Consider the following 24,169-nt stretch of genomic DNA (forward strand, 5'->3'; position numbering starts at 1 on the left):
CTCACTAGCTCAGTGATCCCGACAGGTTACAGTGAACTATACAGAGCTGGATGACCAATGGCCCGATCGCACACCCAGGGAGGCAAACCAGTTGTAGTGGTTGAGGGCAGTGCCCCCGAGTCTGCTGGATGTGGGTCCAAATCCCAGCGCCAGCACCAGGGAGCCACATGGCCTTTGGCAGGGGTGTGTTGCCTCCCAGGGCACAGAGGGCCACCATGCAGGCAGGGTTGACAGCACACAACCAGGCATGCGTGAGCACATGCAAGTACGCGAGCTTCAATCCTACTCCCACTCTCCCCATTCTTGCCACCCCGGCATTATTGTAGAGTCTGGCTCATGAGGGCCTCCATGCAGCACCACAGCAGAACCCACGGGGCCTTTCCTCTGCATCAGGATGAAATCCAAACCCGCCCACGGCTGAGAGGTGCTGCCAGCTCTGGCCCATCCCTCCTCTCTGACCACGTCTTGTCCACCCTCCCTGCATTCACGTCTGCCAACCTCAGTAGCCGCTTTTGTTCCTCCAGCCCCTGCTCTTGTTCCTGCCTCAGGGCCTTTGCACTTGCCACTGTCCCCAGATCTCAGCGGCTGGCTTCCCTCCCCAGTCAGGCCACCCTTCTGAGGAGGCATCCTGCCACACTCTTATAACACCTGCCTCCTCCCTGTGGCGCCCTTCCCACTCTATCGGGCTGTCTGACTTGTTTTCATGTCACCAGAACATGATCTCCACCACGCCTTTTCTTCCCACCACATCCCCAGGGGCGAGAACAATGCCCAGTACACAGTGAGCGCTTAACAAATATTAGGGAAAATCCTCTAAGATTACCTACTACTTGTTGATCTGATTCTGACTTATAATTAGGGATAGTTTCGAGAAACTTCCAGGAAGCCTTGTCTCTTCTCTCCTTCTCATCCCCACGACTGGGTTGGTTAATGGCTTGGAAAATGCAACTATTTCTGATTCACGATATTTTTATGTAAACAATAAATTCATCACGGCACTACTTATAAAGCCAAAAACTAGAATCAGATGAACAATCAAATAATGGAGGACTGGTTAAAAAATTGTGGTACCACTGTTTCATGAAATATTTGGCTGTCTTTTAAAATATTTTAGAAGACTCTTTATTGGTCAGTGCCTATGCCTATGACCACAGCATCCAGTGTCTATGGACTGGCATCCATAGACAGAAAGTCCTTATTTTTATGCTTGGAATCGTGGTCAGTTAACCCAATACTCTTTGGCTTCTTTCCCATACAAAGGCCTCTGGTTCATGAGAATAAACAGGTTGAATTGTCTAAGGAGAGACTGAAGGAAGGCCCCGATCACGACCCTGTACCTGGAGGAGGGAGGAAGCAAGAGATGAGGAGCCGCACTAGGCCACTGGCATTGGACACTCACCTCTTCTGCAGCTCCCAGCCAAGGGAGTTATAAGAATGAGTAGGTACTTGACAGCATCAAACAAAACTGAGAGGCCGGCTGGGAGTGGGGGCTCATGCCTGTAATCCCAGGACTTTGGGAGGCCGAGGCGAGTGGGTCACTTGAACCCAGGAGTTTGAGACCAGCCTGGGCATCATGGTGAAACCCCGTCTCTACCAAAAAAACAAACAAACAAACAAACAAAAATTAGCCAGTTTTATAATCCAGTCTCAAAATAAATAAATAGATTAAAAATTAAAAAAAAAAAACCTGAGAGGTCCACGAGAATGATGGTGGCTGGTGCACTTATGGACAGCAGTTTCAGTGGAGTCATTTTAGTGGGCCCGAAGTTGACCACTCTGTAGGCAGATACATGAGTTTAGATTTTAGGAGAGTTCATAAAGCTCCCCAGCAGACTAAGGAGAAGGAGACTCAAAGGCTCGAGAAACTGTCTCTACTTAGGATAGTGCCAGGAGGTGAAGGCCTTCTGTCACCTTCCCCAGTAGGTCTTGGACCCCTGGAGCAAGGGCTGTCCATCAGAGGACAACCATTTCTGCCACTTGACTCAAAGGATGGATTATTATTCCAAAATCTGTTTGGTCACTGGAGAATTGTAACTGGAACAGTCCCTAAATCCTCGGGGAGTGTTACCAAGCTATCCTCCCCTTCCCCCTGCCCACAGAACTGCCCGGAGACAGGGCTCACCCTGCTGCTTCTGGTGGCCATCACGTCTCTCTGCAGGAGGGATTGGCTGTTCTGTAACAAACAGGTCAGCAAGCACACACTGCCAGCGATGACGGCTCCAGCTAAATACATGCTGAGGGGAATTTCATTTTCTCCCCCAAGTCAGTCTTAGGCACCTTATTCAATTAACATGGCCACTAAGCTGCAGACAGCTCCATATAAAAGCCCTTCAGTTATAGAATATATTTTATTATGAGACAATAGTTGCCAGCACGATTTATTTCCTTTGATGGGATTCTGCTTTTTCCTTGTTAATTTAAATCTGTATTTTCTAGTGCTGATTCCAGGTCTGTGTGAATTTTTAAAATGTTACCATTAATCTTGTGGACCCAGTGGCCACATATAATGAAGACGGTTCTGCCCAGGCAGCTGCAGTGCCTGCTGTCCTCCCAGACTGTCAAAGGGCAGCGTCGAGAGAGTGGTGACTAGCAAGGCAGAGGCGCACTCATAGTCAGTCAGCTGCCACTTTGATCTCCCAACCCTTATACACACACACACACCACACACACACACACACACACACACACACACAACCAATGGGGTTCACAGGATTCCAGAAAATGCAATGAAAAGAGGATACATCCTGGCAAATACTGATGGTGACTTCAGACTTTTCCTCTGCCATACTAAATGCTGGAAGACGACGCAGCCAGTTTTGAAGGTGAAAATAGTTGTGATTCAGCAATTTTGTATGACTTCAAGTTGTCTTTTGTGCAGGAAGACAACAGAAGATTACTCATGTCACCTTCTCTAGGAGAAACACTTAATAATACATTCCAGATGATTCGAATTTAATAAGAAAGGGGAAGTAATGGGACAAAAGGACCAGCATTTATTCTTCCCTTTTTGAAATTTGAGGAAAGAACCTGAAATGTGGGAAATGACCTATTTAAGAAAATTTAAAAATATCATCAGTTGACTTGTTTACAGCGTGTACCTGTCATATGCATCTTATGATCCCTAACCCAATCCTACGGCGAGTTGCTGAGACACCCCCCCACTCCACAGGTGTCTCAGAGAGGCTCCACAGCTTGCCTCTCTGCTCGATACAGCTTGGACTTGAACACAGAGTATGCAGAAGCTTGGATTTGAATGCTGATGGGGCCAATTACACAATTCATGCTCTTAATTATGACGGTCTACTCAAAAACTGGAAATAATGTTACAATGTCTGACTCAGAATATTATGCAGACATAAAATGATGTTTACAGGCTTTGTGGAGAGGGTTGGAGTGAGATGCTCAGGATCTGTGTATGGAATATGATCTCAGCTGTGGAAAGAAAGGACAGGAACCAGGGCCTTGGGGCAGCATTTGTCATGGCAATGAACTGGGAGCAGCCCAATGACCATCAATAAGAGGAGGCTAATAAAATGTGGAATTTTCATATAATACTAAAGTAGGACAGAGCGAATAGATGAAGAGAGCCAGAGATTTTTCTGTAGAAATGGCCAACTCCCAAAGACTGGCTGTTAAGTAAAACAAAATCAAAAAACCAGCCAAGCAAAAACAAAGTTGCAGAATGATGTATTATAAATAATCCCATAAGACAATCTTTTTTCCATGGGCACACACAGCTAAGCTACAGTACAGCAAAGGGCTGGAGGGAGTAACTTAGAGGTGACTGAGGGGCAGGAGAGGCTCACGGTATTGACGACAGAAGCCTCTAAGATGGGAGTGTGGATTCTCCCCACTGCTCTTCCATATTTTTTAAGTGTTAATTTTTTTGGATGAGAAATTATTTCTTTTAATCAGAAAAAAAGATGGCAAAAACTAGGGGAACGCTTCTCAATGTGGTTGGGAGAGTAGAAGAGACACACGTATGAAAGCATCCAGCGTGGTGGTGCTTGGTGCTGAAGGGACACCTTGTTTTCTATATAATGTGTCTGCTGGTGGACAAAGACCAGAGGTCATGTACAAAGGAGAGGAATGGATTGTGGGGGCAGCGGAAGAAATATGAAAAGCAATAAAAATCAAGTTAAGATAGGAAGGGGAAGAAGAACACAGCAAATGGCTAAATGAAATTCCACATTATTCCTGCAAACACCACTGGGAAGAAGTCATCTGTGACGCACAGCTTCTGTGCCAGGTGTAAGGACGTGCTTAATGAATGCCATTTAATGAAGAAAAAGGCTCTTATAAAACACCTGGCACAAGCAGGGTGCGGGAGTCACAGAGAAGGGGACCTTTGCTGCACCTGCTGGCATTTTAATAAGCACCTTCTAGAGCACCCGCTCTCCAAGGCTGGTCAACGGTGTCAGAAAGAGGTCCCTGACCATTGCCCACACTTGCTGACAGTTTGGGGAACCTTATTTCTTAAAGACCATATGCTCAGGTATCGGATCACCCTGGAAGGTAATTAAAATGAATCATTTTCAGCTGGAAGGGCCTGACTAACACTCGAATCCTCCTCAATGACTTCACAGCCAGGATTCCTGCTCCAAGTCCCCTGTGTTTCCCAAGTGAGGCTCTGAATTACGATTGAGATCTGTGAAGACCCAGAGATGTGAGGAGATATTGTAATTCTTTCTTGTAACTTGGTTCCGCTAAAACAGAAAGTCAGTTGTTTTAATGATTCTAGGCTGTAAAATATTTTCAGTTGTGGTAATTTTTCTTTTCATATTGATTTTGGAGCCAACCTCAGAGAGAAACCACCATGCGCAAAGTTTACTATCATTTGTCACGGTCTGATGAGTCTCTTTTTTGTTTCGTTTTGTAATTGACACCAGCCAAGACAAGTAAGGTTTTGTAAAACTTAAAAGAGACCTATTTCCTCTACAGTTATATTCACTATGTTATAAACCTTCTATGCCCAGACCTAAAACTTAATTCCAAGTATTACCCAGTGAACACAGGCCTATCCCAGGGGAGCTGGACCAGTATCAACAGGCACACAAGGCCGCTATAATTGGGGTGGCGACTGACTCAGCGCACTTTTTTTATTGTGCTCCTACTGTGTGCTAGGCACTGCCTGGCACCGAGACAGTTTAAGAAACCAAATGAAACGTGTATCTTCCCCTTTAGGAATTTATCCATAAGTCAACTGAAACACGAACATAAATCTCCTATATCACAAAGTAAAAGCTCTGAATATCAAAAGATAGGCCATAAAGGACAATATGGTTATATGCTTCAATTTTAAAACAGTGGCATGAAAAAGAAATAACTGGGTGTGGTGGCTCATGCCTGTAATCGCAGCACTTTGGGAGGCCAAGGCGGGTGGATCACGAGGTCAGGAGTTCAAGACCAGCCTGAACAACATGGTGAAACCCCGTTTCTACTAAAAAATATAAAAATTAGCCAGGCGTGGTGGCGTGTGCCTGTAATCCCAGCTACTCAGGAGGCTGAGGCAGGAGAATTGCTTGAACCTGGGAGGTGGAGGTTGCAGTAAGCAGAGATCACGCCATTGCACTCCAGCCTGGGTGACAGAGTAAGAATCCATCTCAAAAAAAAAAAAAAAAAAAAAGAAATAACCAAAATAACAAACATCTGTTGAGAGTCTACTACAGGCCAGGCACTCTGTTAGGCCCTGGGAGGTATCCAGGGACATGGGAGCCATGGTCCCACCTGCAAAAAGAAAAGACTGTGGCTGGGGAGAAGAGGCCCGAGCAATGAAATAGTAATTCAAGAGTCTAGACAGTGGCCCAAGAGATGTCACAAAGCCAAGGATGGGCAACGGAGGCTCCGGGAGTCAGAGAGGTAGGAAATGGGATTTGACTTGCATGGCTGGGAGGGGCTTTCCAGGGAGGCCCGCGTGAAGGCTTTGTTCCTGGAATTTTCACTCCTGTAATTATTTAGGACTATGGCAGTTACTACTCACTGGGCACTTGCACCATTCCTCATGTTCATACACATCTCTAATGTAAACAACCCAGCAAGGGAAGTAGTACCCTATATGTGGGGGAAAAGTGGTTCAGAGAGGTTAAGTAACTCACCCAAAGTCACACAGCTGAAGAAAATGGCTGGGCTAGGATGTGCGTTCATGCTCTTTCCACCATGCCATGTTGCTTTACTGAGATGACACAGGGCACAAAGTAAGTGCAAACACAGACCTGTTCATTTTCCATTCAGGAAGCCCATTTGCCACGACCAATGCAACTCCAACCTACCAGGCTGACTGGTAGAATGGGTTTTCCTCATGGGCAACACACACACACATGCATGCATGCGCGTGCGTGCGTACACACACACACACACACACACAAAACCAAATCACTGTGCATTGGACAAGGGGAAAAAAAAGCTGCCACTGGAAGAGGAAGGAAATCACAATTCCAAACTCCCCAAGTTCCTAAATGCATAAAGTACGTGCAGCTTGACGGCATATGGCAAATCAATTACTAGTTTAAATCTTAAAACAAAAACATGGCAAGTGTGGTGCAGAAATAATCAAGAACAACGGTTAGGTTTAGATTACAGTGGGCCACTAGAGTTTTGAATACAATTAATCATCATTCCAGGCAATGGGAAGCCATATTGACACTTATTCCTAATTTGAATATTTAATTAGGGTGAAGTTCTTCATCAAATTATCGCAGAACTGGGAGAAAGCCTGGAAGACTTACACAATTACTATCTTAACCCCTTCCCAGCTGCTCACCTGTGAACACAGCCATTCTAGTCCCAGCTCCGCAGGGGAGGTTGCCTGTGCCCGGTCTCTGATGCTGTGAGGTGCTGGAGGGGTGCTGGTGACTGGAGTTGCAACTGCAGCAGGCGGGAGCCACATGGTGGCAAAGGAAAGGTCTAAGGGGATGCCCTGCTCATGCTTAGGCTAAGTTCTGCATTGAACCCTGGACACAGACAGAAAGCCAGCATGCATGGGTGCTCACTGGGCACCAGGGTGGTGCTTTCTGTGTCCCCCCCCCCCATTTAATTCTCATGACAAATCCTGCAAAGGAGGCATTTCTATCCCCATTTCACAGAGGAAGAAACAGGCTCAGAGAGTGATAAAACTCACTCAAAGTAACACTGCCTGTGAGTGGTGTAAAGAAGGCCCAAGGGACACACACACACACACACACACACACACACACACACACACACACACACACACACACAGTTACTCACCAAAAGTGATGACAAAGAGAACACGCAAAGGCCCACAAAAATGTTTTCAAGGCTGTATTTTGGATCACCTGCACCGTGTGGCTAAATCAAAGGAAAACCAAAACCCAGGCCTCTTCAATCAGCATTCTAAAATTTAACTCTTGGGTTCAAAATGCATTACTGAGCCCCCCCCCCACAATGGAAGTCACGATGCCGTTGTGGCCAGGGGCTCAGCAGAATGGTGGAGGTGGGGGCAGCAAAGCTCAAGGAACAGTCCCACAAGGCCGATTTGAGGCAAGGTGACAAGGTGGCCATCCAAACCCCGCAGAGTAGGACTCGAGAAGGTGGGCGCTGCGGGACAGGTGTCCTTGGGGAGGGGAATGTTTGCAACAGGACAAAAAAATGTGAACTCTCTTTCTTCTTTCAAGATGGCCAAGGCTCAATGATAGCATTTAGAACTATACATCAGCTTGGTGATTACGTTTCCTTAATGTACGCCTTTGCTATCTGAAAAGACTTTTACTAACATTTCATAGACACCATGTGATTCTACATGACCAAAAACAACACATTTTGCCACATAATCTCCCCGAAGGACCCAGGACACAGCCAAGGGCTGAGTGCACACATGGGACTGGACCACGGTAGGTTCAGAGACCTTTCTGCTTCCAGCCTTCACCGAGAAGCCGAGAAGCCGAGAAGGAGGGACATCCTGATAGTTTCAGGTTAGCAATTTCTCCTTAAAAGCCTGAGACGGGTTCACTTACCCTCTTGTGGAAAAGGCTCCATTTGCAGTGGCCACTTTCAGCAGGAAGTGGATCGCCAGGCAGAAGGAGGGAGCCGCCCCAGCCCCCTGCCTGGGCCCACTGCAGGCACAGACCCCGGATCCTGCAGACAGGCCTGCTCCTGGCTCATTCGTGGGGGGAGCAAATGGCATCGGGAACTTTGAAACTTTCCTTTGTATATTACATTAATCCATATAAGAAAATCTCTTTTAATGAGGAGTGATGTAGTTACAAACTCTCCAGAGCCATAATTAGAGCAAACTAATTGAAGTTGTGTTTTGACACACTTTCCAAATTCACGGGTGCCGGATGACATATTCACAACACTGCTGCCGCACAACCATGGCGACGGCAAAATCATTAGGCTAATAACGCTTATTTGCATTCTTATCATGCCGGCAGCTCGCCCTTAAATACTGTTTCCACTACTGCTCCTTTACTGTAAGTTTCCACCGAAAGATATTAACAGTAATTATTAGTACTTTAGTGGAATTTTAATGTTAAAGAATAACAATGTGCATTAACATACATTGAATGGCAATTCTTTTTCTTAACCACCCATCGGAAGGTTTGGGGGTTCTTCCTTGGCCCTCACCCCAGAGCTCAGGGGTAACCAGATGCGATTTCAGCTTCATTTACAATTCAGGGTCCACACCCAGTGGGATCTGAAGTCGGGTTTCTGAACCATTCTGCTCCAAAAGTTTGATGAGAAAAATCTTTCTTTCTTTTTTTTAAGTACAATAAAATGAAATAGTTAAGGAGAAATTTTTTCCTAGCAGTTAAAAAAAAATCTCAATTTACAACACGGTCTTTGGTAATAACGCTAATGAATTCCAGGAGGACATGCCGTAGCCATTCCCTGTCGCCCCCCTCTTGGTGATTAAAGGCAGACGGGGAAGAACTGGGTTGCGAGGGCGTCGGTGGGGGTGGGGTAGTCTCAATCTGTCAATGTGGGGGCACTGCTTGCCACCAACAAGGCCAATTTTGGGGATGCTTCACTCAGACGCTCACAGACAGAGAGGAAGACTCGACAGTTCTAAATAATGGTTATTAATGACACCCTCCTCTAAAGTGACAAATTACTTCTGAAATTTAGAATTGAAGAAGTATGAAGAGTGAACGTGTCCTATTGAACGTGACGGGAAATGCCGGCCAGCACACAGAGCTCCCACTCGTTGTGTGCTGGGAGAAGGCCAGGGTCCCTCCTGCTTTGGCCTTTTGGCTGTTGTACAAGGCAGTGACCACAGCTACCTCTCCCTGACGTGTCTCCCAGCAGTTACTGTTGGTGACTACGGGCACATCCTGGCCGTAAAAACGCTTTTTGGGTGAGAGGCATAAAACATTAGGTGTGCTGTACCAATAAGTGAGACCTAGTCCCAACTTGGGGTTGGGCTAGATATTTGCTCAGATCCTAGGCTTCTCTAAATACCTTGGGGTCAAGCAAAACCACCACTACATCACTGACCACTGATAACCCAAGAGAAAATGTCTTCACTAAAAATATACACTTGTGTTGAATTTCAAACTATTCAAGTGTACATTTCAGGATGAATGCTTAATCTCAGCCTAGGAAGATTTAAATGAGTGAAGAAAATGCTTCCGCAGAAAAATATCAAAGCCTATACTCCTTTAAAGCATGGGAGTTTTCAGTTTCTTAAGTTACAATCCTTATACCAATCTGCTATTTTTCAAGTCACTGATTACTTAATAAAAAAAAAGATGAAGAAAGGAAACTAACTTTCATAGCCACAGCAACACTCCAAATCATGGTATTTATTCACTACATTTAAGTTTTATTACACTTGAACCTTGCAATGCCAAAACACCTACCTCCCATATAAAAGAAATGAAGAAAAAAGCCAAGTCTGGGACCAGGGGCACCACACTTCCATTCCAGATGATCTAGTCTAATCTTATAAACTGAAATATTTAAAGAGTCTCTAAACCTCGCTGACCTTACTTTTACAAACAAGGAACATATGGGCACCGCTAGCTTTTCATCTTCTTCCAGCCTACTAAAATATCCGCTTTTCGAAAATTCAAGAGTCAGGGGACTGCCAAAGTCAGATTCATAAAGGGCTGTGTGCGTGAGAGCGCAGGGCAAGCTGCAGTCTGGACTGAATGCAGCACATCCTCTATCAAAGAGCCAAAGGCAACACTTGTCTCCTCCCTGCCCAATCCATCTCAAAAGCTGTGGAAAACAATTTGTTTAACAAAATACAGCCATGACTGAAGAGGAGGTGGAATGTGGGCTACAGGCTGGACGGTGATTTTTGGTCCCATGCAAGGTCGAGCTCACAGCAGAGGGTCAGCGTTCCATCAGGAAGCCCTGAGGCTCCTTGAAGGCAGGCAGGGCATTATGGTGAGACCTCTCCTCTGCTCACAGCCCCTCTAAATCCTAACTCTCTGCCCTTGGATGAGTCATGATCTCTCCAAGCTTCAGTCTTCTCAACACTCCAGCCTGGGTGACAGAGCAAGACTTCGTCTCAAAAAAAAACCCCCCACAAAACCAAAACAAAATAAAATGAGGACACAATTATTCACCTCACAACATGGTTATAAAGATTAAAACTACATATATATCTATCTCTGTGTGTGTATGTGTGTACATATATATATAATGTTTACACAATGCCTGGCACAAGAAGCCCAGAAAATTACAGCTGAAATAATAATGATGATAATAATAATTGTATTTATTCTAATACTAATAATTATTAATATTATTATTCAACTGGAAACAAAACATCTGCTGCTCATGAAGGATATTCAGATTGAATTCTACCCCACCCACTGGCAAAAACCGAACCCAAATAAACTCAAAAGGCCTTTTAAAAGTAACTGCAAGCAAAGGATTTTATTAAATATCCCAATTAATAATTGAAACTCTGCATCGAAATAGAGCAGCATAGTTGGGGCGGGGGGTAGGGAGTGGTAGTAAAATCCTGGGAAATATCGCTGGTTTAATGCCCATTTTTACTTTATTTGGCAGCTAGATTTACACTGAGAGACCCAGGTGAAACATTCCACAGAACTACCTGCAAATAGACTGTCAGCTTCCACTCTGATAAAAGGTAAAATATCCTTCTCTAAATGGTCTGGTTCACAAAACCGACCCTGAAGTGAACTGATAAATCTGTTCTGACACACAGAAAACTATTTTCATAATCCTGAAAAAAGCCTTTCTCAAAACCCTGGCGCTGAAACCAACTGCACAAAGAGCCCTCGTGCACTCGCGAGCTGGACTCAGAAGGGAATAATTTCCCATTTCTAACCCTGCTTCTCGGGATGATAACAACAAAAAAGCAAACATAACCACCATGACCACTGAGAAAAATAAGACACTCAGAAAGTCACCAAAATTACAAAGATAACACATTTACAAGCAGCAAATACCTTGTCAAAAATCTGACATGAGACTGCGAACGCCAAGGCCAGCTCCGAAGCGGGAGCTGAACTGACGAATCGTCAATTCTTCATTAAATAGAAGCTCTGACTTCCCAAGAAGCTGTATTAAAAATTAATATCAAAAAGTGTATTGCTCAGCCTAAACTCATCATTCATATCTAACAATACCGAACTGCATTCTAATGAAATTTCCCCTTCAAAATTACTCTGACACCAAAACTAAGTTTGATACTGGTCCAAGAGCGGCCGCCGCTCTGTTCATGAGCATTTTGAAGATATTCAAATAACCTCGTTCTGTAGGTCTCTTTCATGCCACTCTCACGATCACCAGAATCAACCACACTGCTCCTAACCCTGCTTAAACGCCCACTTCAAAGCGAGGGAGGGATGGTGGTGCTGGGACCTCCCGGGCTGGCCTCCACATGTTCCCTCAGTCAGCGACCACAGTGCAAGTGTGCTGGACACCGGCCAAAGTTCACACGTCTCCCTAAGACTGCTTAGGCGGTTTCCGACCAGAGGGGCCTCTGTGGGATGAGTTCCCCACCCACACGCCCTGGGAAGTCCTCATTCACCAGTTGCTGGTCAGGAGCCTGGAGAAGCTGCACAGGAAGATGGCGGGGCCACCTGAATGGGCACCCCACCTACCCACCAGCCCCTCCAGGCACATGCTTGGCTCCCTGATGAAAGGCTTCACGGCTGGGGGCCTCGTGACAGTCTGCACACTAACAGTAGCTTGCCTGCTTGGGTGCAGATCCTAGCCCTGACACTTGCTAACTGTATGACCTTGGGCAAGGGATTTAACCTCCTCACCCTCAGTTTCCTCAACTTAAACCTGGGCTGATAATAGTAACTGACTCACAGAGCTATTATTAGAATTAAACGAGTTGGCTGGGTATGGTGGCTCATGCCTGTAGTCCTAGCACTTTGGGAGGTCGAGGCAGGCAGATCACTTGAGGTCAGGAGTTCGAGACCAGCCTGGCCAATATGGTGAAACCCCATCTCTACTTGGCTACTTGGGAGGCTGAGGTGGGAGAATTGCTTGAACCCAGGAGGCAGAGGTTGCAGTGAGCCGAGATAGCAGCACTGCACTCCAGCCTGGGCGACAGTGAGACTCTGTCTCAAAAAAAAAAAAAAAAAAAAAGATTTAAAGGAGTTATTTGTAAAGCCTTTGAACAGCACCTCACACCTAATAAATGCATGATAAGTCTCTGCTGGATGGATGGACGGATGGAAGGGCGACGCACAAAATATGATGTCCAGTCCTACGTATTAAACTAACTCACTTTCTGCATCCAATAAATACTTTCTGGGTGCCTAACACATGTCAGCCACCTGGAATTCAGAGTTCTTTACCATCTTGGGGCCACACATTTTCCACTGAGCACTTACTGTGAGCATGGAATGAGATGACATGGTTGAAAGTACTTGCTCAAATTTGATAAACGGTGATGCAATATGATCATCATTGCTATTTCTGTGTGACTAGCCTCTTCTGAGGCTTTAAAGGAGAAAAAGGAAAACATGAGGATCTCTGTCATCAGTAAGCAGCAAATCTAGTCAGTAAGATCAAACAGAAATACACGCAGCAATGACAGGGAACTGTGAGATGCCAAGCCGTATGACGCAGGCAACTGGAGGAGAAGAAGGGAAACGACGCAGGCCAGGCTTTCTAGCAGTGATGTGGGCTACTATAGGCCTGGGGCGGGGCTGGCCAGGGCCAATCCTAAGCATTCTGGAGTCCAGTCTAACTCTTCCAGGAGGGAAGGGGCTGGTACAAACTGAGGTGCATGGTGAAGGCCAGAGCAGAGATGCTTTTGGAATAAGAATGGTGTGCCCCGGAGCCAAGAGGAGACTCACCTAATTAATGTAAGAGGATGTGTGGGGGGCGGTCGGATAACAGGAAGCCAGTGAAGTTCTGGATTGAGGAAAAAGGAACATATGTGTGTCTGAAAACCCCAGTGCAGTTATCAGGTCACCACAGACTTTAAGGTTACAGGCAAAGAATGTAAATGCAGGCTATTTACAGAAATAATACCTGAGCCCCAGTAGCCCACCCCAGATCCATCTTTGATTTAGTGTTCAGGTTCGACCCCTCCAGAGGGCTCGTCTCTGAGACAGGGCTGGCTGCTGGTCCTTTCGGCTGGAAGGTGCCACTTGCGCAGCGGGATCATTCACACCCCCGTGCTGACGTCTGTGCTCCTTGTGTAAAGAACCCTGCGCTACAGTCTTCATCTTAAAAGACAATGAAAATGTATGTTCTGTCTTTAGAGGTAAAACAAACAAAAAGCATGTGTGGCTATAGTGTGAAGGAAGAGGAAATCTAATTTTTCCAAGTGAAGCCAGACCCATAGTTATGCCTGGACATGACCTGCAGAAGTGTCTGAAGGCCCCCAAGCCAGAAAAGCAGGGCCCAAGCCCTCGTCTTCTTCTTCCATTTTTTTTTTAAGATAGGGTCTTGCACTGTCGCCCAGGCTGGAATGCAATGGAGGAATCATGATCACAGCTCACTGCTGCCTTGATTTCCGGGCTCAAGTGATCCTCTCACTCAGCCTCCTGAGTAGCTAGGACCACAGGCTTGTGCCACCACACCCAGCTAATTTTTGTATTTGATTTTTTTGTAGAGACGGGGTTTTGCCATGTTGCGCACACTTGTTTTGAACTCCTGAACTCAAGTGATCCTCCCGTCTCAGCCTCCCAAAGTGCTAGGATTACAGGCATGAGCCACCACACCCAGCGCCCCAAGCCCTCTTTTAATGGGACCAGGACAGAGTGCTCCATTGCTTAGCTCACCTGCCCCCAAACCATTTCTTGCCATTATGGAAGTGGAGCTCAAAATCCATGTCGAGACCATCCTGGCTAACACGGTGAAACCCCGTCTCTACTAAAAATACAAAAAATTAGCCGGGCGTGGTAGCGGGCGCCTGTAGTCCCAGCTACTCGGGAGGCTGAGGCAGGAGAATGGCGTGAACCCGGGAGGCGGAGCTTGCAGTGAGCCGAGATCGCGCCACTGCACTCCAGCCTGGGCGACAGAGCGAGACTCCGTCTCAAAAAAAAAAAAAAAAAAAAAAAAATCCATGTCACAATTTATTACTAGGGGACAAAAAGAGTCATTGGAATCACCTGGGATACACAGAACCCCTCTCATAAATGATGCACCTTACATTAAACCACAGATTTCAACTCCAATCCTCTGCGCTGAGCCTTCCCCTACTGAACCCTAGGGAGAAACTTCTCACAGGCAAATGCCTCCAGCACCAAGCCTTTTGCCACTCTGAACAGGTAGGTAAACACCCCAACAGGAAAAGGGAAACTCAGCCTCCCTGATCTGTGGGATTCTGGGCCTTCCGTTCAAGTCCTGCAACAACAGGACAGGTGACATGTCATCTGGGGTACAAGGGCCATCTTACAATTGAAAACGGACAGAAGGCAGCCGAAGGATTTGAGGCTGTCAGTGTGGACAACAAGGCTCCAGCCAGTGACCTAAGGCTCCGCCCCCACTGCTGACTTACTCTGCGAGTTAATCAGGAAGTAATGGAGTTGATCCCCATGTCCAGAGGGAAGGCGGGGTTGGAGAGGCCAGGACAGAGCATGGCACGCTCATGGGCTTCTGACAATGATGTGATGGGGGACAAGCCTGGGCAGCACGGCCTGAATTCTAGATCACCACGGCATGATTTTTCCTCTCCTCTAGGAAGGGCCATTAACCTTTCCGATGACAGCCCTGGGATCGGAGTGATGGAACGATTTTTGAGGTCAGCAAGGATCTATGTTCTCAAAACCTGACATCGACATGCAAAAGTTGTGACTGAATCCTGGTGTCCCTGAGAGGAAGACTAAATGCATGTGACAGATCTTCTGCAATCAAAATGCCCCATTTCCCAGAGTATCTGTCACAGATTGATAACATCCATGCAAAAAGTTAAGTACAATTATGTCTGTCACTAAGAAACATACTTCCGAACCTGTGACTGACAACTTGCTGGGAGCTGACAAATTACAGGAAGATGACTGCAATAGCGAGCACCACGTCACCTCCTACGGGCAACCCAGGCCTGGCTGACACTCCGAGAGGCTCCTGGGAGCTGCATCTTGCAGGGGAGGCTGCCGGTCAGAACTCAATGGCTGGGAAATGCTCTGTGACTTCGGGTGGGAAAAAACCCTTTCCCCCAAGAGAGACAGTGTTAGGGAAAGGTCACAGGATGTGCCCATGGCCTGGGGTCTGTGGGGAGGAGAGTTTGGGCAGCAGCTTCTCCCTCAGGACCATGGTGAGGACAGCCCAGGTCAGCAGGAAGGGTGGGGTGAGGCTACTGGAACCACACATTGCAGATTTTCTAGGAGAGCCCCCGCAGGATGGATGTTCACATAAACACGAGATGTCCCGAAAATCCTAGCCACCTGGAGGCCAGACTACATGTTTCTGACAGACTCTGAAAGGGACGGAATACCACCCGTCATCAGCTCACGCCTGCCTACCCTGGACGGAGACACGGTGTCCGCATCACCAAGGGAGGGCCCCGGACGTTGTGGGAGGCCCCTCTGAGCCTTCCCTCTCAGGGAGGCTGCACAGCAGCAACTCTCCACTATCCATGCCTCCTCCTCTGACCTTGGCACTGGTAGTGGAGGAAGGCAATGGCTGCAAGTCAGATACAGAAGCAGCATCGACGGCGGCTTGAGGACCTCTGAAACCAAGGCCCACTGCTCTGTGCCCTCCCTGCCCACTGGAGGGCCCTGAAGTTCTCTGGACAAGGTGTCTGTGACCCTAACACGTAGTTCTGCAGAACCTGAATTTCTGTAGGTGGGGAGAGGGAATATGACACGTTTCTTAAATATGGCTTAAGAAACACTGATTGCTCTAATTCTCCTGCAGTCTGAAGGATCCAAATGCCGTCTGACCACCCCTAGCATCTGGGAGCACATCACCCCTCAGGTCAGCTTCTTGATGCCACAGAATTTTCACCTTGGGGAAGCTGTCTTTACTGATTTTTTTAAAGTGTTAAGCCTAAATCTATCTCCTTGTAACTTCAGTCCACCTGACCTAATTCTGCCTTCTGGAGCCCCCAGCCATCTCTCCACCCCTCCATCCCCACCTGGAAACACTTCTACTTTCTCTCCTGCCATTGACCCTTAAGACATCTGCAGCAGGCTGGCCTGTCTCTACCCAGCTCCAAACTGGATTCCTCAAACTTGACACTGGATTTGGGTAACCTCTGCCTGGTGGTGTGAGGCAGTGGACACGCCCCAGGAGCAGGACTCCACTCAGGGCCTCCCGCTGTGCACACCAGGCTGCACTCCACACACCCACGCTCCGACCCGCCATTTCACACACTCAGCTGCTAAGCCAGGCCTCAGTTTGGCTCCCGTGTGATGGATTTTTGAACCTCGGGGGCCCTCTCCGCCTGCACCCATCGCCTCCCATGGCTCCAGCAGGTTGTTCTGGCTGTAGAGGAGATGCAGAGTATTGATTCTGTCATTCAGCACGTCGGCTCACCCTAATGACTCTGCATCATCTGCAAATTTGATAAGCATGCCTCTGATGTCTTTATCAAGCCATGGTTCTGCTGCTTGCTGAGCTAGAGGGCTGTAGCCCACCAGGGGCCTCCTCCTGGGTCGACACAGAGCCATTCCCTTATCACACTGGGGACTTCTGGTGCTCCAGCAGTTGTGAGCCCACTTGCCTCCTGGGGCTCTTCCCAACCTCTGTCCCAGCAGCAGCGGAACCTCTTCTCCCCAGCAGAAACAGGTGATGCCCTGCATGTGACAGACGGTGGAGGGGCTGCTCTGATAGAGGCCAGGAAGGTGTTTCCTCTCTTGGCCCCCCGGCCCCAGACAGCATCACAGAGCCGAATCAGAAACCCCACCATCTGATCGCATGCCCGAGGCTGACTCACAAAGCTGGGCCCAGCCCCAAAGAGGGCCACAGAGATGGGACTGTGCCTCCATCCCCAGGCCAGCTCTCTCCTGTTGATCGACGTGCATGACATAGGCAGGCAGGGGATGGAGCACCTGCGGCCAGAGATATGGAGAGGCTCTGGGTCCCAGAAGAAGTGGCTGCCCTTCTTCACTAGAAGACAGTCAAGAGATGTGTGTGGCGATGTCTGTATGTGAGATGAAGCATCACTGTATGAGGGAGAGGAGCTCTGCCAAGCTACCTTCTACCACCTTAGCCACCAACTCAATGGATACAGCCCAGGAGCATCCCTCTCCCTGGGGACCTGCCCGCTCCAAAAGGACAACTCCAAAGCCGGTGACACCACAGCATTTTCTGCAATAACGGAGCTTCTGCGGGAAGCTCCTGCTTCTAGAGGCAGTTCCTGCTTTTGGACAGAGAAGGCAGTGCTGCTAGAACCACGAGGTCCTCAGGTGATGGCCTACAGACGGTGCAAAGATCCACCTTTGTCTGAAGTAAAGCTGGGAATGAACGGCATTCCAAAAAATGGCAGGAAATTCTTTGAAATCTGAGTGATGACACAAGAAATGGAGGCGGAGCACATGGTTTTGGCTTTGGAGAAGAATACAGACTCAAGAAGGCAGCAAGATCTGTGACCCACCCCTTCCTAGGTCCTCCTGGCTGGCCTGGGCCAGGGCTCTGCGGCGAAAGAGCCTGCCACTAGCTCCGGCTCAGAACCGCATTCCCCGCCACCGCCACGGCTGGGCAGTAGAGGGCGCTGCGTCACCGCGCTCCCAGCGGCCCGATCCACGCCACACAAAGACTGCACCACTGGACGTGGTTCTCAGGTTTATGGTTAAGGCTACCTGAGAAAACAGTAGCAAGATGCAGACTTGCTATTACACGATATGATATCACCTATGTAAAAAGTACAGAAGAAAAAGACTTGAGGGAAATATAACAAAAGGTTATAAGCATTTGCTCGTGGGAAATGGAATTCCTGTTTTTTCATACTTTCTACATTCTGCCAATTTTCTACAAGCCTGGATTACTCTCGCCATAGGAAAAGACCCACGCAGTGCTCAGGGACCAGGGAGTAGTCTGGAGGGGTTGCCAGGGACGCATTTATGGTGAAACTGAATTCGTGCCTGGATTCAGGTAGGCGCTGGGGAGCTCCTCGGAGGCTCACCACATGCCCTCACCACCACACGGGCTCGAGATGGCCCGGAAGCGCTCAGAGAAGAAGACCCAGCACAGGCCCAGCCCAGGAGCCTCTGGGAGGGCTTCCCGGGAGAGAAGTCCTCTGCGCTGAGACCTGTCAAACACACCTCATGTGCAGGGAGCACCGGGAGCAAAGGCGCAGAAGCCAGGGGAGGAGGAGGCTGCCAGCGCAGCTTAATGTCTGGGGCTCTGGCTGGGAAAGGGAAGACAGGAAATCCCGGAGCTGGTGTGCAGCCCTGCAGGCCCCACTGAGGGGCCTGCCTTACCCTATAGGCTCCTGGTAGACCCCCAGCACTCGGAGCACGAGCCCCAGCCACTGCTCCCCACCAGAGGGGAGGTGATCAGATTCCTCCTCTGGAGAGTGTAGAGACCTGAAGCCTCAAGGAATAAAACAGCATACTCATCCTTTCCTAGGTCTTCAATGGAAAATTTGAATGAATAATCAACATTTCATTTTAAAATAAATCAAAGATACTGGATAGGAAAACAACACACAAAAAAATCCCACAAAAACCAAAAAACCTGGATGGATGAGGCTTACATAGGTGTGCATCCTACCTGTAAATTACCGCACAGGAGAACTTGGGACAGACAAATGGCTTTTACTTGGAAGCATTAATGAACATTCAATTATCCTGTTGCATACTGGCTGACTTAACTCAGCCAAATTAGAATACATTTTATATTGACTATTTTGACATTTGTTTTATTTGGCAAGTAAAACAAAACTGATCCGATTTCCTTGAAGCCATTGTAAACCATAAACTGTACAGCAGAGGTGATAAAATACATAAGCCTTATAAACACCTGGTTCTGACGCACTACCCTCCAAACCCACCAGGCTGCCGGTGGCTCGGTGTTCTCGGCCGTCTTGCTTCAGGTGCAAGTGACTTTGCTCTCACAGTCACCAGCAGGCTTCTGAGAGCTCTCTCTGCTTTATCTGAGAGAACTGGTGTTCTTTCTTTAACCACAGAAAGTCAAAACCTGCCTGAGGTGGTGCCCATTTCTGGGCCCTTCTAGACCACATGATGTCAGCAGGGAGCAGCTGTAACAACTTCAGGGCAACTGCTCCTGTGGGGGCTTTCCAGCCTCTGCAAGGAGCCCACACTTGAGCTGCTCCAAGTACAAGTGATGGACCTCAGCACAGGTGATGGAGGACCCCGACACACAGGTGATGGACTTAGCTGACTCGCCAGCACAGGTGACACACCTGATATAGCCTTGAGCACAGGAGACAGTGACCCTCAGCAGTGCCCTCCAGGGCGGAGCTGACAGCGCTCTGGCTCAGAAATGAGGAACAAGTGCTGATGGGCAGTGCGAACCTCACACTCCTGAACCCAACAGAGACTCAACTGTTCACCCTGCAACTCTGGGAGGCTTATTAGAGATTCCTATCTTTTTATGCCAAATGAAACTGAAAACTACTTCTAAAGTTTCAGGCAATTCCAGGGGTAGTTAAGTTTAAATACCACTCTTGGTGTGTGAAACTGTCATGAGAAAGACCAGATTGTCTTTATAGGGGGATGTCCCAGAGGACAGAGTCCTCAGGGCTTTGGAGCCTCATTACAGCACATTCTTCCAAGTGAGACGGAGGCTTGGCACAGAGGAACAGAGTACAGAGAGCTGGTGGTATGTCCCGGAGGGCAGGCTGTATTGTGGAGGGCCCAGGAAGACCTACTGGTGACTCTTCTGTCCGGTTCCTGACAGATTTTGTTCATCTCTATTCACCCACGTGGAAGCTTGGAGATCCATTCTCATTTACGTTATGTCAATCCCTAAGTGTTGCTGCCTCACCGTTCTTGTTTTATTTACTTTTGCAATCCCTTTCTCAAGCTTAATCCATCAGTGCTGTTTGTTCCTTGCCCTTAGTTTACTCCTAGTGATGCACAGGATTTTTATTTGACAGGATTCTTTTTGCAGAAAGTGTAGAGACTGTTACTACTTCTGTTATGACTGAAATCAGTTGCAGAGCAAACAGTTGGCTCACCCAAGTTTCTTTGCGGAGACAATTGTTAAAACTAGCATTTCCTGAAAAACTCCTCACTATTCTCTCATACCCAAACTACCCATTTCTTACTTTATAGCTCATTGGAAAAAGAAATTATATGAAAATGAAGAATATAAGAACTCACCTACCCTCCTGGGTTTCAAATGAGTTGCTGGCCAAGACAGAGAAGGAATTTGACCTTAAGGCCAGTGATCCCAACCCCATGGCTACACAGCACGTGTCTGTGTGTAGCTAGCAGCTCTTTTGAATAGGGAGCCAATTTTAAGTTGCATAATCTGCAATTTTAGAAGCCTGCAGAACACGCACAAAATAGACTATAGAATGGCCTTTGCATTCATGTAATGCAAAGATTTCCAAGTGGATTTTTAAAAATCTCCTCTAAAGATATATTGCTTCTATAATTATTCAGCTGTACTTTGCACTATTTCAGCACACACTAAGTGGTGGTGTTCTAAAATGTTGTGCAGGGACCCAAGACCACAGGACAACGCAAGACACCCCGACAAGGCCTCACCTGGGAAGGTTGGGGGCTGGGGTGGAGGCAGCTGATGACTGGGAAGGCGTTGTGGGTTGAGATGAGTCATGATTTCTTGGTACTCTGCCCATTCGATACCAGATCCCCATGCTGTTCAGTTCCCTTTAGGAAAAAAGAGAAATCTTCATGGCTCTGGTTAGCACAAAGCATTTACCTGAGTGACAAAGCAAACCAATTCATTTAAAAGAGTCATGGCCTCAAACACCAGGGAATCAATTCTTGCCCTCCACATGAAATGGGTTCCACCGTCTCCTTTGTGCTCTGGGTGTCATAGTTCACACGAGGGTGACCCGTTCCATCTAGGCAGGCCTTCGGGACAAGGCCGCCTGCATCACCCTTCCCAAGCTTGCCTTCCTACTCCAACTGGTACTTTCCTTGCTTCTCCAAACTTCTTTTTGTTTTGCCATTTCCTTGTAGAGTGTGACGTGATAATCCACATCAAGTCCTTTGTGCAGTTAGGAGAGACAGATAGGGAGATGCTGGTTTTTAACCATGAGAAGAATTAGCCCCCTCCTCTATAACACACTCCAATCTCAGGATACAGCCTCTTGCAGCTGGGTGTCACCTGCCGTTGGACTCATTCTCAGGGTCAGTTTGGGAGTCATCTTCAAACTACAAAACTCGAGGCCCCATGAACCACACAACTAGGAGTGGACACCAAGGGGCCTCCCAGACGCCGCATAAGCTCTCCTGTGACCTCCCTCGCAGTCACCACAGCCCCGCCCCCTACTACACCACACACTCGTGAGTGCTGAGGAGACAGCCACGCTCCTAGGAATAGTGACAGGATCATTTTCACCATATTCAGTTTCCAACTTCCCAGTTGCCCACAGAACTGCGTCTTTGGGACCTGATGTAGAGGAATATAATCTCTTCAAAAAATGGAAAAAGACTTATTCTGTGGGAACCCCTAATAAGCTTCTCAGAACACCCCAGGAACCATGTAAAACCACAATCCTGTCTTCTTAGATGAGTGATTCCAATGAGCTGCACTGATTTCTCCACCTCTGGGCCGTGGCCTCCAGCTGCCAGGCTTTGGAGGTGCTGTTTGCAATGTGAGGTTTCTATCTTCCCCAACTGACAATCCCAAACCCTTGCAAAGTAACATGCAGAACTGTGCCCGCTTTTAAGAATAAGTGACTTAGAGTTCTGAATACTGAATTCTCTTTCCTTGCTTAAAAATAACACTGGAATTGTCTTCCTCTGGAAAAGAACTGTTGCCCCAAGATGAAATAAAACTATAGCAATATTTCCAAAGTGATATAAAGGAAAAAAGCCTTTGGTTTTATCAAGGTACATAATGGTACATATCTATTCCTTAAAATTGTTTAAATTGGTTAAAAATGGAATCTTTTTACAACAGGATAGTTTGTAGTTAAAGATACACATAGCAACTGAAATTAGATTTAAAAGTTCATTACTAAATTGCTGGTTTCTGCCATTTGTATGTAAATGGGTGCTTCTGAGGTGCCTGAAGTATGTTTATTCTAACTATTTCCTACTCCTGTAGTCCTGTTTACATAATTAGTGTAAACCATGTTGCAAAATGGGATTTTTGAGTGTGTAGGAAGGGAATGATCACAGAGTCCTTCTTAACCACATGATCTTGACACAGAGCATTCAGATGCCAGAGCTGAACACCCACCGAGGTGAAACTCTGCATTTCTGTGGTACCTGCTCCCTGCATGCTTCAAGCAAATGCCACGAGGGCTCATCTGCTGTCTCACCAGGTCTAGGTTATCAGGAAAGGCCCTGGCTGATACAAAGGTGGCTCTGGGCTCAAATGAACAAGAGTAAAGCAGAGTACAGGCCTGAGCCAGGAGGCTGGCCTCAGAAACCGAGGAAGAGAGGGTGCCTCTGGGAGCCCACAGGGAGACACATGGCCCCTGCCAGCCCTGGCCAGGGAAGAGGCACATGGCTGAGGGGGCTGTAAACCATTTGCCACACCAAGTAAAGTGCACACCTGGATTTCAGTTGACTGAAGACAGTGAACATCTATTTCCTTCTGGACAGCTGGCATCCACTCACCCCCTTTCTGACTTTTGACTGCCCCTCCGTATTTTAGGAGCAGCACCAGTCATGGTTTGTCCTTGAGTTCCAATGGAGCTGATCCTACTTCCTGCTCAGGCCTGGTCAATGGAAGAATTTTCCAGAAAACAGTGACAAGCCCAGGGTGCACATGACCCTACCTAGATCAATCAAGACCAATGAGACTAAATTCTAGAACTTCTTTTGAACTGTCAGGAACACAAACTTGCTCTCGGCCTCTGGACTTGAACCTGGATGAAAAGCAGGTGGAGCTACTGTAGCACCAGGCCTCCTCGAGGGGGAAACATGTCAGAACAGAGCCCAGCACCGGAGCCAGGGGGAGACAGGGAAACCAGAACCCAGTGCCGGCCTTCAAGCTTCCGCTTCCGGGCGTGCCAGTCCTGCCTCCCCAACTCCTCTGTGATGCCAGCCAATAAATTATTCCTTTTGCTCTAGCCAAACTGGGTTGGGTTTCCTGTCACTTACAATCAACAGAGCCCTAAGTGAAACCCTGGGATTTCACTGTAGTAAGTATTTATGGAGCTGCAACAGAGCCAGGCCCATGCTCAGTGCTGAGGCTGCTGGAGGAACAAGACACAAACGGGCCCAGGCCTCAGCAGTTCTCTGCTTACTGGGGAATTATCATGCAGCTGTGTAATATTTATGTTTCTTCCTGACTTGGAGCCCTCCACTGACTTTCTAGTGTGCTTGGAATAAACTCCAGGCCATGTCCTAGGAGGTCCTGCCAACCCTCGCCCTTGTCCCAACATTCTCCCTGGCTCTTCCAGCTGCACAGGGCTGTGTTCTGCTCCCAGAACGTGCCATGCTCATTCCCACTTCTCTCCTTCTGCTTCTGCTCTGCCTGGAAGACTATGCCTTCACATCTGTGCATGGCTGGTTTCCTGACATTCAGGTCTCTGCTCAAGTGTCGCCTTCCTGACCCCCTCACGGAAGAGGCCCCCACTCCATCATTGTGTTTCACTTTCTTCACTGTCTGGAATTATCTCATTTATTTTCTTGTTTATTGCTCGTCTGTCCCTTTTAGAACATCAGCTCTGTGACAGCACGGCCTTTGCCTCACTTATAACCAC

The 24,169-nt window shown here is 47.6% G+C and overlaps 1 protein-coding gene across 2 annotated transcripts in view; it reads right to left on the reverse strand.

Moving 5' to 3' along the window:
* MVB12B (multivesicular body subunit 12B) overlaps positions 1–24,169 on the reverse strand; it is a 180,170-nt gene that overhangs the window by 89,994 nt on the left and 66,007 nt on the right. For both annotated transcript variants that reach the window (XM_034929072.4, XM_055117600.3), the window contains exon 6: positions 21,030–21,152. In XM_034929072.4, the coding sequence (XP_034784963.1) occupies positions 21,030–21,152 (123 nt within the window). The remainder of the gene's footprint in view (positions 1–21,029; positions 21,153–24,169) is intronic.

This window comes from Pan paniscus, chromosome 11, assembly GCF_029289425.2.
Source record: "Pan paniscus chromosome 11, NHGRI_mPanPan1-v2.0_pri, whole genome shotgun sequence".
Taxonomy (NCBI): Eukaryota; Metazoa; Chordata; class Mammalia; order Primates; family Hominidae; genus Pan; species Pan paniscus.